This window comes from Pagrus major, chromosome 7, assembly GCF_040436345.1.
Source record: "Pagrus major chromosome 7, Pma_NU_1.0".
Lineage (NCBI taxonomy): Eukaryota > Metazoa > Chordata > Actinopteri > Spariformes > Sparidae > Pagrus > Pagrus major.
The window spans coordinates 18,211,737-18,230,145 of NC_133221.1; the positions used below are offsets into that span (position 1 = coordinate 18,211,737).

At 40.6% G+C, this 18,409-nt stretch overlaps 2 protein-coding genes across 2 annotated transcripts; both read right to left on the minus strand.

Annotated features, from left to right (window-relative positions):
- Positions 1 to 855: 855 nt before the first annotated feature.
- LOC141000337 (ATP-dependent 6-phosphofructokinase, muscle type-like) lies at positions 856 to 9,122 on the minus strand. Its single transcript, XM_073471037.1, has 22 exons — positions 8,949 to 9,122; positions 7,283 to 7,356; positions 6,736 to 6,813; positions 5,540 to 5,729; positions 5,144 to 5,309; positions 4,899 to 4,943; positions 4,607 to 4,715; positions 4,410 to 4,505; positions 4,241 to 4,333; positions 3,970 to 4,095; positions 3,817 to 3,881; positions 3,628 to 3,691; positions 3,403 to 3,549; positions 3,144 to 3,214; positions 2,965 to 3,052; positions 2,719 to 2,871; positions 2,468 to 2,632; positions 2,316 to 2,377; positions 2,076 to 2,187; positions 1,887 to 1,986; positions 1,293 to 1,398; positions 856 to 1,208 (listed from the first exon to the last, which is right to left on the minus strand). Exons 1-22 carry the CDS (start codon positions 9,031 to 9,033, stop codon positions 1,067 to 1,069), a joined length of 2,337 nt encoding a protein of 778 aa, XP_073327138.1. The 5' UTR covers positions 9,034 to 9,122; the 3' UTR covers positions 856 to 1,066.
- Positions 9,123 to 10,765: 1,643 nt separating this feature from the next.
- Positions 10,766 to 16,689, minus strand: troap (trophinin associated protein). The gene is made up of 14 exons (XM_073471038.1): positions 16,544 to 16,689; positions 16,025 to 16,111; positions 15,531 to 15,768; positions 14,918 to 15,437; positions 13,586 to 13,704; positions 13,356 to 13,407; positions 12,850 to 12,995; positions 12,685 to 12,739; positions 12,510 to 12,592; positions 12,328 to 12,414; positions 12,075 to 12,176; positions 11,662 to 11,974; positions 11,352 to 11,554; positions 10,766 to 11,207 (listed from the first exon to the last, which is right to left on the minus strand). Exons 2-14 carry the CDS (start codon positions 16,084 to 16,086, stop codon positions 11,133 to 11,135), a joined length of 2,055 nt encoding a protein of 684 aa, XP_073327139.1. The 5' UTR covers positions 16,087 to 16,111; positions 16,544 to 16,689; the 3' UTR covers positions 10,766 to 11,132.
- Positions 16,690 to 18,409: the final 1,720 nt, after the last annotated feature.

Genomic DNA, 18,409 nt, shown 5'->3' on the forward strand with positions numbered 1-18,409 from the left:
TTAATCTAAAAAATGTGACTCTGGAAGGAGAAGCTGCAGCCATGGAGTCAACACAAGGGAGACCAATGCCCCCTAGCCTCTTTTCATTTCCTGCTAAAAACTCCCTGCCAAAAAATTTTCATTTTTGACAATAATGTCTAATAGTGTTTTGTATTCAGTGTTTCCTCTGTAATTGTTTTGTAGCAGTGGTGACAGGAAGTAATGTTTGGTATTAGTTCCACCTCCATCCTTGTCTTAGTTTTGGCTCTAGACCTGTAAGTTGTTACAGCACTCACATAGTTTATATTTGGTTATTTGAGCATGATTAAATAATTAAATGCATTATGCTTTCTGCTTGTTTGTGTTTTTTGTGTTATCTAGATTATAAAGTTTAACTTACCATTTTCTCTAGCGTTGGCGGTAACGTTTTTACTGTGGTAGTCCACCACTCCTGAATGAATGCTGAGGAAACACTGGTGTTACGTGTTGATCTGTCTTTTTTTCCACCTTTTCTTACTTCATTCTCTGCAATTGTGGATCTACAGTTTCTTATTCAATTCAGAGTCATTTTTTATTTTTCTTAAACATACTACAGTGACAGTGTTTCCTTCGTTATGCCCACAGCTGCAGTTGTATCAACGGGTACATACAGTAGATAGATAGATACAAAAAGATGAATGAATGGTTTGATATACCCTTAATGCTAAATGCTTTCACCTAAACCACAGCAGCATGTTCAAAACCAGGTAATACACAACCCCAACCTTTATTTGTGCATCAGCTCAACATGTACTGTGTGTAAATTAAGATTTTTATTATAATTGTTTATCAGAACAATTCATATTCTGCAATATTTAACAAAAGCACAAACAATTCAGTTTTTTCAAATATAACTTTAATCAGTTTCTTGATATCTGTGATCTTCTGCAAAATGTATTTACTGAGAGTTTTAAGAGTTATGAGCTGTGTGAGCAGAACATTTCATTGTTATGAGAAAGAACGAGGATAAGACAGCAGCTCCGTTCACCAAGGCATGTTGGACGGGAAGTTGGATGAGACAAGTGCTTTGTAATGGAACAGACTGAGCCTATTGCCCAAGAGGATTCCTCTTCTTGATCACGTGCTCCATGTCGGTGTGTTCGGACGTGTCCAGCTTGATGTCGTACTTGGCCAGGATCTTCATGATGGGCCTGATCTTCAGCCACCACTCTGTCTTGGGGATGCGGTGCCTGCAGCAGACAGAGGAGGGATTACTCCGTGTATTCACCATTAAAAAACACACTTACTGTGACACCAAGCAAAGTGCATCTTACTCAAAATCGGTGTCTTCCTTCAGGTCAGCGAGAGGCTGGAAGGTGAGCGCCCTCTTCCTCATGCCCAGCACACAGGCGGAGTCTGGTGTGTTAGCGAAGATACGACCTGAAGGACACAGGAAGGGAAACAGTTCAGTTAACACGTCATGAAATATCGTTACTATCAACCATCAGAAACAGTTTATTATCAATCCCTTCATGTAAAGGGTAATTCCACCAATTTTCCACATTAAAGTGTGTTTACAGGTCTCCTGCATGTGTGAAAAAGTAGTATAAAAAGTCTTTTGTAGCTCCAGAGGAAGCTGCATGTAATCTGATTAATTGCCTCAAGTGTATCACTCAGTAGCTAAGTTGGATTGTGGGTAATGTGGGCTTGGGTGTAGGCAGGTTTTGAAAAGAAAGAAGAATGCATGCAATAAAAAAGGTGATATGCTGTATTATTGTGACCATTTGTTTTTAAACTGTCCACAATGAGTCCAACAGTGTTGTAGGAGTGCAATGAAGACCAGTCGACTTCTTTTCCGCCACCGCCTGCTGCTGTTATTTACTGCAACAGCACGTGCAAGAGAAACATTTGGTTTCAGGCCCACGTACCGTGTCTGTAGCACTCCTTGAGCTTCTCAGTCAGCCACAGAACAGACTTGGCACCCATCTTTGTGCCAAAGTTTCTGTCGAAGGGCGTGGGAGTGCCACCCTGAAGTCAATGAAGGACAGTCAAGGTGTGTTATTGATTAGATTGTAACATAGATCTAGTTCTGGTTTTGGATCAGGCGCTTTACAAACCTGCTGCATGTGTCCGAGAACGTTCTTACGGCAGTCAAAGATGCCTTTGCCCTCCTCTGAGTACAGGTTGAAGATGAAGTCAGTGGTGTAGTTGGCATTAGATTTCTCGTTCCTATTGTAAAATGAACAGTCACAAATTAAAGGAATGTGGACTTATAGCTGACTTATGTGCTTCCAGAGTAATAGTCCTTTTTCTCTGGGTTTCAGAAGAAGGCATTCGCCCACCTGACTAAAACCTACCTGAGAATCAAGCCTCTCTTCACTGTTGTCTTCATCTTCTCCACAAGATGCTCAACGTTCATCTAGAGACCAAATACCACAGATCACAATCAGAACACATCACTGTTTAAGGTGCAGACACACTGGATAAACCGGTCCGGTCATCAGCTCACCTCCAGGTCTCTAATGCCAAATTTATCCTCAAAGATATAGGCAGCGTCGGCCCCAGCTGCCAGACCTGCCATGGTGGCCAAGTAGCCGCAGTATCCACCCATAGTCTCGACGATGAACACGCGACGCTTGGTCCCTGCTGCAGACTGCTTGATTCTGTCACAGGTCTGCAGAAAGAAACATGGAAGAAATGCAATTAGCCGCTTTTTTCATGTATGAAGTATGTGTCTACATCTGCTGTTGAGACACTTACAGAGGTGATGGTGTTGAGGGCAGTGTCAGCGCCAATGCTGAAGTCAGAGCCGGGGACGTTGTTGGAGACGGTGGCGGGGATAACCACTATGGGAATGCACATCTCTTCATATTTCTCTCTAGCCTGAACCATCTCCAGACCCCCAACATACGCCTGCAGCAGAAGAAGATGGAGATTAATTTGTTTCAGGAAAGGAAAGATCAGTATTTATGGTTTGAGAAGAGACGAACGGCTGACACGTCTTACCTCAAATCCACCAATGATCACCAAAGCGTGGATGTTGAACTTGGCAATGTTCAGGCTGATTTCCTCCAACATTTTACCTGGCAGAGATCTTTGTAATACAGAGACAAATTGACCAGTTTAACGTTTTGTAGTTTTTACAACAAAAGCTGCAACACTGGAAACAAAAGCTTATGTTTTACCTCTTGGTGCCCAACATCGAGCCTCCTTTTCCTGTCCAGCCACTCACTGTGGTCCAGGTGATAGGCTCAATCTGTAGTGAGAAGAAAAAACAAATCATTTTCTCCTGGATTTCTTGCTTCAAGATGCATTTATCTTTCGATATTTTCATCTGGTTTTGCTTCCCCCAAAACATTTAGAACAGCAATTTTACTACTCTTTGCACAGATCTCACCAAATCGTAACAAAAAGACGTCTGGAGGGAAGAAGATGTTCACGTACCTGTCCCTGAGCCAGGCCATCAAAGCCATCATGGACGGCCAACATGTTGTGACCCTGGATGATGCCCATCCTGACTGCTGAGCGGACAGCAGCATTCATACCAGCGCAGGGGGCACCGATGTTCACGATGGCAACGTTGATGTTGCTCTGGTCAGTAAGAGAGAGATTTATTAAGATTTATTTCTGATATAGAAAAATCTGTTTTAAATATGATGAGGGTTTTACCTTCACATCTGGAGGGTTGATGTGAGCCAGCAGCTTGTATGTGTTCCAGTTGTTTTCAAAACTCCTGCACATCATAAATAATAATAATAAATAATTGTGTTTTTTGAACATTAGAGCATGTAGACCTACTCTAGTAAAATTATGAACCTGAAAATGAGCATTATATGTCTCCTTTAGGAAAATACTTACTTTCCTCTGAGCTTGATGGCATCCTCAAATCTGCCCTCAGCCATGGCGGCGGTCACATCTTTGGTCTGGGGCACAAAGAGCAATGTCAGAGCATATCCTCCAAAATAGGTACTAAGAACCTACTAAAACCCGGTAGAAGACATTGTGACGTACCACTTGCACACACTCCATGAGTGGCAGCCTGACCGCCTGGTTCCCAGACAGGCTGACCACACAGGCAGGAGTGTCAGGAGTGGCCTCCAGCAGCGCCATCACCGCCTCCACACCCATCCTGCTGCCCTGTACGACACACAAACAGTCAGATCATCAGCTGTGTGTGTGTGTGTGTGTGTGTGTGTGTGTGTGTGTGTGTGAATACTGGAGGCAGTGGTAGCTCTGTATTTCGTCCTTTATAGCCTTTTTGGTGTTTTATTGAGACATTTACCAGGATTCTGTCGAAGGCGGAGGGTGTTCCTCCTCTCTGTACGTGTCCAAGAACAGTGGTGCGAGTATCAAAACCGAGCCTGTCAGTCACCAGCTGGAGACAAATAAACCCACTATTAGTATGACAGTTTGTCTGTGAAACCACACTGATAATAGAAAGTAGGGCTTGCCTTTTTGATATCTTCAGATGTAATTGGTTTGCCGTCTCTGGACATGGCGCCCTCAGCCACGATAATCACATTCAGACGAGAACCTCTGGCCCTTTGCTAAAGAAACAATCAGAGGAAATAAAAATACATTTCTGCATTCTGAATGACACATGTAGTAATGTTTAGAGCAGGCTGGGGGAAAATAAAGACACACATACGTTTGTCAGCCTCCTGCACAAGTGGTCCTCCCAGCCCTCATCTGGGGGCATCTCTGGAATGAAGACCCAATCTGCACCGCAGGCCAGAGCCGTGACCAGAGCCAGGTACCTGCAGACAACAAGATAAATCCATTTACCGGCAACATCTCTGCAAATGATAGGCATTTTGCAAAAGAGCAGAACATAGTGGAGGCATTATGTTAATTTGTGGATCACACACACACACACACACACACACACACACATACACACACATACACACACAAATGGACCAAGCAGAAATGGTACTGACCCACAGTGTCTGCCCATCACTTCCAGGATAAATGTCCTCTGGTGGCTGTGGATGAACAGAGAGTGTTTTGTAAAAAGAAGAAAGAATATTTTGTAGCAGATTTAAGTATCCAAACAGTCAAACAACACACAGTCACTTCTACTGTTATTCACCGCTGCCATGATCTCATTTCAGACTTATCAAATATTAAAGTGGATCCTCTCCATCACGGTGTACATAGAAGGAGGGTCTCAGTGATATCTGACCTCTGTGCAGTTGTGGTGATGGCGTCCACCACCTCGATGATGCGGTGCAGGGCGGAGTCGGTGCCGATGGTCATGTCGGTGCCGCAGAAGTCGTTGTCAATGGAGCCCACCATGCCTACGATGTTCAGGTGGGAAGATTTCTTGGCTTCTGCATCAGTAATCTTGCCTACAGAAAATGAAACAAACGGAGTCAGAGAAGGTACCATTGATAAAAACATGTGTCATCGTGATACAGATAAATTCAGAGGAACACCAAAGTCGTGAGGATTCATCCTCTGGGGACCACAGATGCCTATACAAAATGTCCTCCTAATGCATCCAATAGTTATTAGGAAACTGGCCCAAAATGAGAAAAGGTTGAAGGATTTAATACCACTTCTATGTCTGTCTCTTTACCAGCTTTGACGAGGTCAGCCAACAGTCCGCTCCACTCAGTCCTGAACTCATTGGCTCCAGTCAGACTGCCGTCGCCTCCAATCACACACAGGTTGGTGATGCCCAGCTTCACCAGGTTGCCAGCTGCCGTCATGCGACCCTCTCTGGAGCGGAAGTCCTTACAGCGGGCGCTGCCAATGACTGTACCTCCCTGACACATGAAGAAGAGAAGCTGTTTTTAATACAGTTACTGATACCGAAATATTTTTTAAAGCTGTTATAATGAAGCAGTGACTGTTGACATTTAACACCACAATGTTATACACACTAAATACTCATTTCTGTGGTGGGACGTGCATCAGTGCAGCTTTCCAACACTGTGAAATTAGACTCTTCAAGATGCTTTGAAGTCACACTAAGTGAGGTTGCATCACACTGAGTAAATGAGGTCAGCACTTAAGGAGCGGTATCCTTAAAATCTGCCATGGCCCTCTCCCAAACCTTTGCTGACTTTCACACACATCATTAATCTCAGCATGTCAAACCCTCTTCAGTGCCAGGCCTCTTTATTTGGACGACACAGGCGATAGAAATTTGGATCACAAGCCTCATGGTTTTATTTAATCTCCATCATCTCTCAGTCGCAGGGCCGCGGCAGACATTTAACATCACCACTCAAAAATCGGTTTCTCGCCAGAGGAAGATCTCGGTTCCAAGTGGAGAAGGTTTGGTTAAAAGTTAAAGGATCAGTTCACCCAAACTCCACCAAACAGACCTTCTCCCTTACCTCTTAGAAAAACTGTTTACATTTACAGAAAAGCCTCAGAATTGAGTTTCAGATCAATGTTTTTAATCACAAAAGTAAGAGAACGAATGAATAAACTTCAGTCAGCTACCCAATGAGGATTTTCCTTCATCTTTGTACAGATGTTGACACATTTTACTTAGATGTCACTCTGTACTGGATACTTGTTTTAGCCAGGTCCTTGCTCAACCCTTGCATTCTGCGAATTATCTGGAGTAAACACTTTTTATGGCCTACACACAAAACTGTGTCTATGTATCAGTAAAGGATCTGTATTTTGGGTGAACTAACCTTTTAATAACATAATTAAACACCACACCACTACCACCACCAAAACAATTTGTGGCTCTTGTGGGCAGCTTGCATTGTGTGTGGGGTTTTCTCTGTGTTAACTCATCTGGCTATCACTCACCAGCTGAAGCATCATGGACACACTCTCCCATGTGGCGGGGCGAATGTGGTCTCCTCCATCCACCAGACCCTGGTAGCCCTGCAGCAGCGAACATTAACATACACTGTGAAAACACACTCTTTTCTTTCATATCTTTCATGATATACAAATCTCTCATAGGCTTAAAGGTTCTGTATGTAAGAATTTTAGTTGACATTTTTTTTAAAATTAACAAACGTCAGTGTAAAGAAACAACAGTGTTGATGTTACATCAGAGACGTCTATGTAGTGTGTTGCAGAGATATCTACTGAAGTTAACATGCTACGCAGTCCTCCTTTCTCGTAAAACCACTCCAAGATCCCAGTCTGGTTCGCTAACTGCACAGCTAACTGAGCTATCTAGCTAACAGCAGCTACCTTTAGCAGCAGTAAGTGGTTACTCTGGTGATATGCTGCCCCCTATTTGTTTAGGTGGCCAATTCTTACAAATTGCACCTTTAAGAGTTCCTACATGTGCTGTATTTATTGTGATACCACGACATGTCAGTGAAATGTGTGCAGCCTTCACCTCATGAACAAAGTAGACTTTGGCTCCGGTGTAGAGACCAACTCTCACTGTGGCTCTCACAGCAGCGTTCATACCTAAAACACATTAACAACATCACCTGTGAAACCTAATTTACTCACATTACACGACAACAGAGATTTGGACTCAAGTCACCTCAAGTCACAATTTTGATGACTTGCAACTTGACTTGAGTGGAAATAAATGACTTGAGACTTGGACCAAGTTAAAGACTTGTGACTTGACTTGACTTGTATGATCACTCAGATGACTAAACTCATTTTATATCTTCAGTTCCTTTTTTTGTGTGTGTGTGACTTTTTTAGTCTGAAGGGGAGTATGTTTTAAGTGAGAAGAAATTAAGAAATCTTGTTAAAGAAATTAAAGTTATTTGCTTGTGTTTAATTACATTTATTTCACTAAATATCAATAAGTAAAAGACAAATTCAATTAATTTCCATACCCTTTGAACAGTTTAGATAAATTGTGCTATGATTTCATTATCTGACAGGTACGAACACCTTGTTGTTTCTTTTTATTAAGACCAAATACTGCAGATAAGAACTGGGTATCTTGGCAGAAAAGGAATTGACTTGATGTGATTTGCTATAACAAGGGACTCGACTTTGATTTGACTTTCCAAAGACAAATTAGTTTAGACTTGCTTTTTACTTGGACCAAATGACTTGAGTCACATGCCAAGACAATGTTCAACACTCCCTGTCAGATATCAGTTTAAGACATACAAACCCATCCTAACCTTTAAGTGACTCGACCTGTTCACTGGCAACAGATCAGACAAAAATAGCCTTGAGTAAAGGACAGGTGTTTATGGGACTGTGTATCCTGTGTACCATCTCTGCCCCTGTATGTTCTAGTACACTAAAGGCCACAGCGTGAGCTTGTGTTGTGACAGGCTGGCACGCTGAAGCTCTTGTTTCACCAGACAGCAGCTGTGCATGGGGGGCGTTTCTCTCCTCCATACCAGAAAAAGGTCAGCAGCACTAAAATTAGCCCCAAAGATGTGAAATAAGGGGATAAAGCCTCTGCACAAAGGGTTAGAGTCCGGTTCGGAGAGGAGGAATATGAAACATCAGTCAGTTGGACTTCAAGTACAGTTGATGGAGAAGTTGTTTAAAGGAGCTTAACACCAATTTTTTAGGTTTATTGAAGGGGAACAGAGCCTGTATGGATGATATCTGAAGGAACTCTCATATCAAACTTGATTTGTAAAGTTTATCATCTTTATCTGCTGCACAAATTTAGCCAATCTTAAGAGTTTTGGTCCTTGTTTTGTCCTCCATTTGAAGCTTTACTGAAGTATACATCAAACACGGGTGATGACATAATCTTCTTATCAAGCACACGAGGAATAGGATTTACAGTCAAGCATCCATCAACCCCTGACAGCTGCCCTTCAGCCGTGCATCGCTGACGTGTTGGAAAACATGCTGCTTGCCCTTTCTGTTATTTGGCTCCTGAACTTACTTTTGCAGTCAGAGCATTAACATGATACTTTGTTGGCTCTCATATCTACAGCTGCTTTGGATTCAGTGTAGTGCTCAGACACATCAGCAGAGAAGATGCTGTCTGAAGGCTTCTCTGACTCATTTTTATGTCTTAACACTTTACAAAATAAAGATGTGATAACTTATAATCCTCTGCTTACCTTGGGCGTCTCCTCCTGATGTCAGCACGGCAATGGAGCGTCCAACTCCCATCTTTGTGGGGTCCATGGTCGGACTCTTGGACATGTTTCCAGAGGAACCCGGCGGCAGACAGGTGAATCACAATGAGGGGAAAAGGAGAAAGAAGTGAGCGCGGCTTCTCCTCCTTCAATCTCAGAGGAGGCACAAGTGAAGGCACAGGCTTTATAGACAACTGATCCCGAGCCCCCTCCCACTGATACCCTTCCACCCTAAATATACATCAGGCCATGTTTACCACCTGCAGTGGACAGTTACAGACAGGGAAACACAATGCACATGACACTCATGTGTCAGGGAACAGTCTGGATTAATTATGTCCAAAATCTAAAGGATTTAGAAAATTGTCACTTTTTGGTTTATATTTGTCACTTCTACACAAGACAAACAGCTATAAATCAAAATCTCCTGAGGAAAAGAAAGGACAATGTGTCATTTAAAAGATTAATTGATGAACAAAAATAAACAAATTTGATAATCTAGTAATCATATGACATGTAACAATTTGGACGCCTTTCTTCTATTAGCAGTTTAAAATACCTTTATGTTTGTGAAAGCTTTGTCACATGACACAAACTGCTTGAATTAATCTCTTTGGTCTCAAGGAACTTGGCACGATGTTTGACATTCAGTGAAAACTGCCTGTCAATGCTGAGCTCACTCTGCAGCGGGGTGTACTTCACATGTACTGTACTGTACTGTACTATCAGTACTGTCTTCCAACAGGATACTGTGTCACATGATATAACATGACTCTGCTGATATTTGCATCTTGTAACGTGTTTCCAGAAAAAGGCCTGAACTCCTCATCTGGCTCAGAGACAATCTGTGGAATGCAAGACAATATGGCGTATCTTGTTACATGCGATAAAAGTGATCTTTTACACGCCGTCTTACTTCTTCATGTAACTGGTGACAGCAGCAGAAGACTTCAGAAGATATGAATGAACTGCCTGAAGTTAAGAGACTTCTGATGATAGTTGGTGCCCAAGAGATTTAGTACAAAACACCTGAGGCAGATGTATTCTGACTAGGGATGCAACAAATGATTATTTTCATCATTGATTAATCGAAAAGAAAATCTATTACTATTTTTAGATGATTATATTTGCTCAGCTGTCCTCCTGGATCCACATTTTTGACATATTTTATCATCTGCTTGTATGCAACATTTTGTCAATGTATCTGTATATTCAGTGTTTTGTTGGTCTGTTCAGTACACATCTGTCACATGTCTGTCAAACCTGGGAAACCTTCATTTGTAGCTCTTCCTGGAGTGTCTTCCAGGGTTTTAGAAAAGTTATTTGAATACTGACTATAAGACATAACAGCAACACATCCTGCTATTTGAGTGTCCCAAATGAGCAAATATTTGATATTTTTCTTTAATAAACTACTTAAACTATTCCTGGATTATCAGGATTGATGACAATTAATTTTATGTCAAGCACAAGTATGTGTGAAACAAAACACTGGATTCTACATTACACAAACTGTCATTATCTCTACACCAACACTTGTTTGGTGCTTCTCATTAAAAGTTAACATTATAGTATGTAAAAAATAATCCATGGCTTGCCCCTTTAAATAATTGCAAGAGCTGAAAGGAAAATCATACATGTCCAGACAGTAGCAAATAGAAATTTATTATAAACACTGTACATCAAGAAAATTAATCAAGAAGAGTCTGCTGTGTTAAAAATTGCAAATTCAACTCTCTGAGTATCCTAACATATATGTATACTACAGCTATAACACTGATCAAGTTCAGTCTTCATTGAAAAAAATATTTCTCCAACATTTATTTCTTGAGTCACATCATAAAGATTGTTTCTAATGGGCTTGCATCTACATTTGTGGACAAAATCAGTGCCTGCAGTGTAAAAAAAATCAATATTTTACAGAAATGACCTTTTTTTTTTTTTTTTTTTTTAAGAAAGCATCTACTGAGAGCAATCATAAACATTGACAAGACAACCGGGGTTGATAGGTTTCCAAAAAACAATACAATTTGGACTATTTGGACTTGTATTGTGGGAGGCAACAACAGTGTTGGACCAACATTAGTTCCATTAAAAAAGTCTCAGTACACCAGAGTAAGCTTATCCACTCTGGATATTAACAAAACAAATACTGTATAGTGCAAGTCATCTCTCCTGCAGCGGAGAGCTCTGTGGAGAGGAGGGACCAGACGAGAGATCACAGACAATTGGAACAAATTTCTGGAAAACAAAAGGACAAAGATTTAAATTAGCTTGTGAATCTGTATATATAAAGAGAATATGCATGTATGTATGTATGTATGTATGTATGTATGTGTATTTTATGTTTATGTTATAAAGAAGTATGCGCAGCTGTGTACTCACAGAGGACTCTTCAAAGTGCAGGATGGAGGCCAGCGGGTTTCCACAGCGGGGCCGAGGGGGGACAAACCCGGGGGCAGTCGGGACAGACATGGAGGTGTAGGTGGCCACCTCCTCATCCATACGCAGCTCCTCCAGAGGAGGAAGACGCTTACGCAGCATCGCCGCTGCAGAACTCAGAGCACCAGTCTTCGGAACAGAGAGGTCTGTAATGGGAAAAAGTCACACTTTAAAAAACATTTCAGCGTTCTTTCAGCATGTGTGTGACGCTGTAAGACTAATTATCAGGGTGAGTGTGATGAGTCAGTGTTACCTCTGTGCAGACTCTGAACAGACGAGTGAGTGTTCTGACAGGTTGGTTCCGACACAGATGATGTCTCTTCATGTACTGGCAGCACCTTTCTCTGTTCTGATGAAACCAGGCCAGCCTGCTCATGATGGGGTGAGTTTTCCTGCTGCTCAAAACGTGGAGCTCTCAACAGCTTTTTGCCCGTTGAGAAAAATATGACAGACTCTCTTTGCAGTGCCTGGATGAACGGATGTCCTCCCCCAATCCTCTGCTCCTCATCCTCGTCCTCATTGCTGTTGGCTCCAGTCTCTATCTTTTCTTCACAGTGGGATTTAGTCTAGAGGAGTGAGGGAGTGGACACTTAGTTTACAATATATTCTAAATAAATAACATGATCTAAATTTAGTATGGATCTCTGTAAGGTTTGGACTTCTCACAGTTGTGACTGGGAGCTGCTCTGTTTGTGTCTCAGGATCTTTGTCTGTCACGTTTGTGCTCTGCTCGTCCTCTTGATCGTCAAATAACCTCTGGACAATCTCCTGCGAACAATCAAGAAAGTCAGATCAGTTGTGATACAGAGAATATGCAGATCACCACATATATCTCTCTGGTCTGTGACAGAAAACAAAAACAAATAAAAGCTACAGATTTGTGTAAAAGCTCTGCAGACACGTGATTTCCTGCTCTCACCTCCTGGCGCGGCTGAAGGTTGGTCTTGCAGCTCTGCAGCCCAGGGGTGCCGCCGTACGGTGACTGTTGTGTCGACAGATGCCATTTCTGAAAACAGCAGCATCGCAAGATAAGGGAGTGACTGTGAGAAACACTACACACCTAATTGACATAGTGCGAGTACACAACACACATATACTGACCATAGCAGACATGGGCTGATGCCTGGTGTTGCGGACTCTCTGTGGAGTCCAATTCTTCAGTGGACTCTCTTTGAGAGCTGCTGCTGTGAATAAAACAGTCGTGTCACATCAGGGTAAAAGGACAAAGAGATAAGGATGCACATAAGATAACATGTACATTAATTCTACATCTTACCTGCTGGTCCTCCGGTCGCCTCTGCGCGATTCTTTCTAGCCGGCACTCTCTGAGCCTGAGAAAGGAAGCAACACAAAAAACTTAACTGTTCAGAAGCAGTGTAATAAACTAAAAAGCAGGTAGCTTGAAGTAAAACAAGTTAAAACAAAAGTGATGTGTACATACTGTGTAGATTGAAGTGCCTCTGCCTGATGGACGGACTGACTTCAGGGGTGTGGCACCCACAGGCCCTACGACCTTCACTCCCTCGTTCTGCAGGATACTCTGCAGCGCAGTCGGGTCGGGAGAGAACTGCACCGACTTCACTGATCCTGTAAGACAAGAACAAAGAGAGCAGATTTAACTGACATGCGAAGACCAATTCATTTACATTTGTAATCTCATTTGAAGGAAGCAATACAGAATACTGTGTAGTTTTACAAGTACTCTAATTAGCTTGATTCTCTTCTACCACTAACCTATTCCTTTAATCAGAAATATTGTAAGCAGCCTTACAAATACATAACTGTACCAGAATGTCACTTCACAATTCGATAATTAAATAAGAAGACGAGGCATTTCTAATGTCACCTGGTCACTGTGATTGCATTTAACAACAACAACTTTAACATCTACTGTGATCACAGACTGTTTATTCAGGCACATGGTGTGTTTTCAAGTCTGGTGCTTACCTGTGGACGGTCCAGCTTTTTGTCGACTCTTCATGACAGACACTCGCTGGGGCTGCAAACAGGTGAAAACAAACAGATGATTATTAAACATGTTCTTAAAATGGTTAAATCCGTATTCAGACAAAAATAAATGCTCAAAACCAACACATCAAAAACAAACCATCAGTAAAAGTGTGGAGAACAAAAGACATTTTAAAGGAAGGCCGTAAACAATTATAAAACCAACTCACCAGATAGTTATAGGGTTTGGACTGAGGACTTGCAGATCCAAAACCTGTGGCACTTACTCCCTCATTCCGGAGGATACTGAGCAAAGCCGAGTGGTCAGGCTGGAAGTTCTCCCCTTTGTCTGAAACACATAAGAAATGCTGCTGACTGCTATTCACATGTAAAAATTAACTAAGTTACCACTAAAAAAAGAGCAGACAACTATGAAAAATCTATCTAGCTTTCTAATTAAAAATAAGCAGTTGTACAGATGGTGTTAAGCAGCATTAAAATAGAAGAAACTAATCAACTAAACAAATAACAAAAACTATATTTAAAATTGTTGCTTTTGCCAAGTTATTAGGTGTACAGAGCTAAAACTAATGCAGTCAACACTCACAGAGTAAATCCTACCTTCGTGAAGACTATAATGTTCAGTTTTTGTAGAAACTATTTGAGGAGTTGATTCACCTTTAAGATTGAAGTTTGTGGTGCTGTTGATCTGTACTGCATTATACAAAGAGGTGTTTTTACTCATTTATATAAACAGGGTGGAAAAAAATCGTCAGCAAAACACAATTAGAAAATGGCAAGCAGGTCATTTGCATAGTTTTTTTCCATTATGTTTTTAGGTGAACCACTTTCAACACATTTTGATTGTGACTGAAATGAAGCACAACAGGGCAGCGGTTGAGGTTACGTGGCTGTTGTTTCATATTAAAGTTGTCTTTTTTGTCTAGGTCTTAAATGATTGGTTAACAGGTAGCACTTTCTTGAAGTTTTCTGTTATTATTCCCTTTAAACAATAATAACACCTTTTTATCTGTTATATCTTCCTATCTTATATGTTTTTGTTGCATAAGATTTTTTCATGTATGGTGTTAACTTTACTTTTAAGATTTATTTTTTGGCACACTGAGTTTACGCCTGTCGTATGAAATGTGCTGTATAAATAAACTTATCCTGTTGCTTGTTGTTTTAAATGTTTTTTTGGATGTTATTTGTTTATGCCTTTCCTTTATTTCTGACATCAGGGACCATGATGGAAACAAGTGTTCTCACTTTTACATGTTATCTCACTGTCTTCTTTATCTTTTAACAAAAAAAAAAAATCAATCAATACAGCACCAGAAACTACATACTTCAAAATGATCATAAAGTAAAGTCAACAACTCTGTAATACAGTTTCAAAAAACACTGAACATTATAATCCTCATAAAGGTGGAATGTATCGCAGGGCTGAGTGTAACACAAAAGTATCAACATATCTGGATGCACATGCAAGATGCTAACATTTTCTTTAATACTTGGCACATCACAAATGTGATCTGCTCAAAAGCAATGACTTCACTTACCAGTAGAACGTTTGGAAACATTTCCCTGTGCAGGCTGCTGCCTGTTCTGGCTAGCATTGGATGTCGTGGTTGAATCTTTGAGACTGAGCAGCTTCATGTTATCCGCACAGGCCTCTGCATTAAAAGCAGCCGGTGCAGAAGTTGTAATGACGTTCTGATGCATAGTGTTATTAGAAATTGATGATAGAGGATGGGACAAAGTGGCTGAAGTCTTAAATGTGCTGGAATGCCCAGACAGTCCTGACCGCTGGGGTGTATTTCTGTTAGACTTCCCTGAACCTTTGGTTGGGTTCACATTGCTGTTTAGCGTAACTGGATTTTTAGTAGGTTTTGTATTAATGTTTTGGGTTTTTAGATGAGCACCGCGTACACTGTTATTAGGTTGGACAGCGAGAGTGCCAGTCCTTGGTTGTGAAACAGTTAGGTGCTGCTGATTTTCTGTAGCCGTTCTTGAGCTCTTGGGCTGCGACAGGTTGAAAGGAATGGGCCTGGTGCATGGCTTTTTCTTCTTAGCTTTGCCCTGTAGGAAAATGATAAGCTATTAAGAACGGAAAAATACACTTAATTAAATAAAAAAACATCTATTTCTATAGGATGGGAAGGAAGCACTTACAGCCAGAGGTTTCTCCTCCCACCTACAGTGAGACTGACTGAAGTCGGATGGGGTCTGAAGATGAAGGGACTTTGCGAGCACCGGAAGCCGACTTCCACCTGGTCGCACAGGTGCCTTCCTACCCACTTCTGAGTTTTCTGGATCCTTGTTCTCAGTATCTTGGTTGGGAAGATGCGGTGCAGACAGGAGTTTGGAAGATTTTGGGTGTGCTGGCATTCTGTTATTTTCATTCTTCAATCTGTGCGGAGAAAAACAGAGATGCAAAACAATGAATGCAACTAGAGTTGAGCGTTGCTTGATTTTCATAGAAACATGTTTCTCAAATGCTAAATATTGTCTACACATGAGCAGTCAAACAACAACAGGCACAAGTTGTGATAATATCTGATCAAAGAATAAGTGAACAAGATTGTTACAGGACACGGAGAACAAGCTCCAGTAAGCTAGTTTAGGAGAAATTTATGAGGAAATGAGTACTTCATAAACTGGCTTACCTCCGAAAGTCACTGCGTATTTTGTTTTGACTTTGCTGACGAAGGACTGGAGAGGAGTCCATGATGATGGCAAGGTGTGAAGAACAACTACAGGAGCAACAAATGGGAAACAAATGAAATTTGAGCAACCAGGATTAAATACTAATGGCTAATAGCAAAACTGTTTGTAAGAGAGACAAACACAAACTACGCACACGCAGAAACAGAAACATCAGACTTCAATTCTTTCCAAAGCTTTAACAATTCAAGCCAAAGTTAACAAAAATAGGAAGCAACAACAACAAGCAAGTCAAGAAGGGATGAGCTTCATGCAGCCACAATGAATGATATTAAAAATAAACTTAGCAACTCTAACACATAGCTTTACTTGATAGTAATTAATCCTGCGCAAAGTACAAATCAATGTGATGACGAGCCAACATTTAAAAAGAGAAGTAGCAGAAGGCTAAGTGTCAAGTCTTTTCTTGTTAGCACATGCTAGACACGCACATAAAGCCGTTTATTACATACGTTACATACTTTCAAAATAGAAAAAGGCGTCTGTTATTTCCTTCTGTGCGTCCAAGTAAGTGTTTCCGTAACAATTAATTCCAAATACTTTGGTTTTCCAGGCGTTTTGTGCGGATTTAAAGATCCTTGTTTCTGTCCTTTCACACCGCAGTGGGCTGTAAACTTCCTGGACTAGCAGCAGTTTGTAAAAAGCGCGCATCGCCATTGGTCGTAATAGGAAGCCGTACGAACCAATGACTGCACGCATTTCGGTCATGACAAAACTGTCGACCAATGAAAAACGGATTTTCATAAACAGCTCCATGGCAACGACGCGAAAGTTGTTTAACCACGTGATTGGTTTTTGCCGCGGCCTCTTCCCATCTGCAAGTAGAAGAGAGTAGAAAATAATCTTACAATAGGAAAGAGTAATTTAGCTTACCAAAATATAAAAGCAAGAACAAAACAAGTAACATACACAACTAAGTTTAAGCTACAATACAGTAGTGGAAAAAATACCAATAAAATACTTGCTAAAAACAGTCTCCAATCTTTCAGTAGAGTCTGTTTTGTTTGGATGTTTTATGCTTTATTTTTTTTTTTTATTTAAATAAAAAGCTGATTGATTATCGTTATAAATAATAAATAAATAATACAAAAATACAATACTCAGGAGATACATTATGACTGTTTTTGGCAAGTGCTGTAATCACACACTAAAAAGTAATTGAATCCCTTATCTCATTGTATTTTTTTTTTATGGTTCAGTCATGACGACAAAAAATAACCAGTATGCATATATCTTTTTTATTTTATTTTAATGACTTTCTCATAAGTATATAGTAAATACTGAGTTAAAGGGCCTCTGGGGGGCGATGTAATGGCACCTTTGGGGCTAACAAAAGTAGCCCAATATTCAGATTCAATAGCCATTTAATTAAGTGATGTTACCCCTCCCTTATGTTAATTACTAGATTTTTATAGCTCTGGATAAAATGTAGATGTGGCTGCTGATTCAGACGTCTGGAACCAGGCTAACGCAGGCTAGCAGGTATGCTTGCAGTTTGTTTATGTATAAAACATAAATACTTACTTACTGTCAGGCCTAAATTAAGTTAATTATTAGTTGGTAGCTATTAAGTTATATGAGCAGTACACAAACCCGCAAGATAAAGCTAACTGCTAATATCAAATTAGCTCATTTCAAATTAGCAGTTAGCTAAAAAAAACATTATTGATAATCAGAAAAGGTTTGGGTTTGTTTCAGACATTATATTTAGATATTTAGACTTATATTGAAGAGTGCCCACCTGTCTAAGCTCTGTTAAAAGCCATGGTTTCCTAAAAAAACAATTTTCACATTCATATTTATGGTAACTTATGTGCCATTTCTATACTATTACCAGTCCTTGAAGGCAGCACTCCTGGAAATTACATTTACTCTAGTATTTGAATACAATTTGTACTTAACTTGAGTACTAACATGTTATGCAATCTATATACTTATAAATAACTACTTTAGTTACTCGTTACTTGTGCTGATTACACCTTTATGCATCAGTAATGACAATTTAATGTAATAATACAACATAATCTGATAACATGAAACTATAATCATAATATAACAGGGGACATTCTCAGTACTAAATAAAACAAAACTTTTGTTTTTTGTTTTTTACTTGTAATGGATTGCTTGTATGTTGTGGTAGTCCTACTTTAAAGGATCTGAATACTCTTCTTTCTCCACTGGAAGGCAGGATCAGAACATCCACTGTAGTAAACAATCAGACCCTCCCTCTCCGTCAGTGACTGTGGACCACCTGCAGGTGTCGCTGTCAGCAGCCTGGTAAAGCCCAATGCCTCAGTGACAGCAGCAACACAACGTGGGTGTCAGTT

Bases quoted from the DNA above. Each gene is read 5' to 3' on its own strand.
- LOC141000337 (XM_073471037.1), bottom strand. From the start codon at position 9,033: ATGTCCAAGAGTCCGACCATGGACCCCACAAAGATGGGAGTTGGACGC. The intron at 4,506-4,606 runs GTATGTGTGTCT...TTGTTTCTTTAG, and splicing joins TGTGCAGGAGGCTGACAAAC to CAAAGGGCCAGAGGTTCTCG. The intron at 2,633-2,718 runs GTAAGTGTCTCA...TTCTTTCTGCAG, and splicing joins CCCTCAACACCATCACCTCT to ACCTGTGACAGAATCAAGCA.
- troap (XM_073471038.1), bottom strand. From the start codon at position 16,086: ATGGACTCCTCTCCAGTCCTTCGTCAGCAAAGTCAAAACAAAATACGC. The intron at 12,740-12,849 runs GTATGTACACAT...TTCCTTTCTCAG, and splicing joins GAGGCACTTCAATCTACACA to GCTCAGAGAGTGCCGGCTAG. The intron at 11,555-11,661 runs GTAACACTGACT...TTCCCATTACAG, and splicing joins TGTTCAGAGTCTGCACAGAG to ACCTCTCTGTTCCGAAGACT.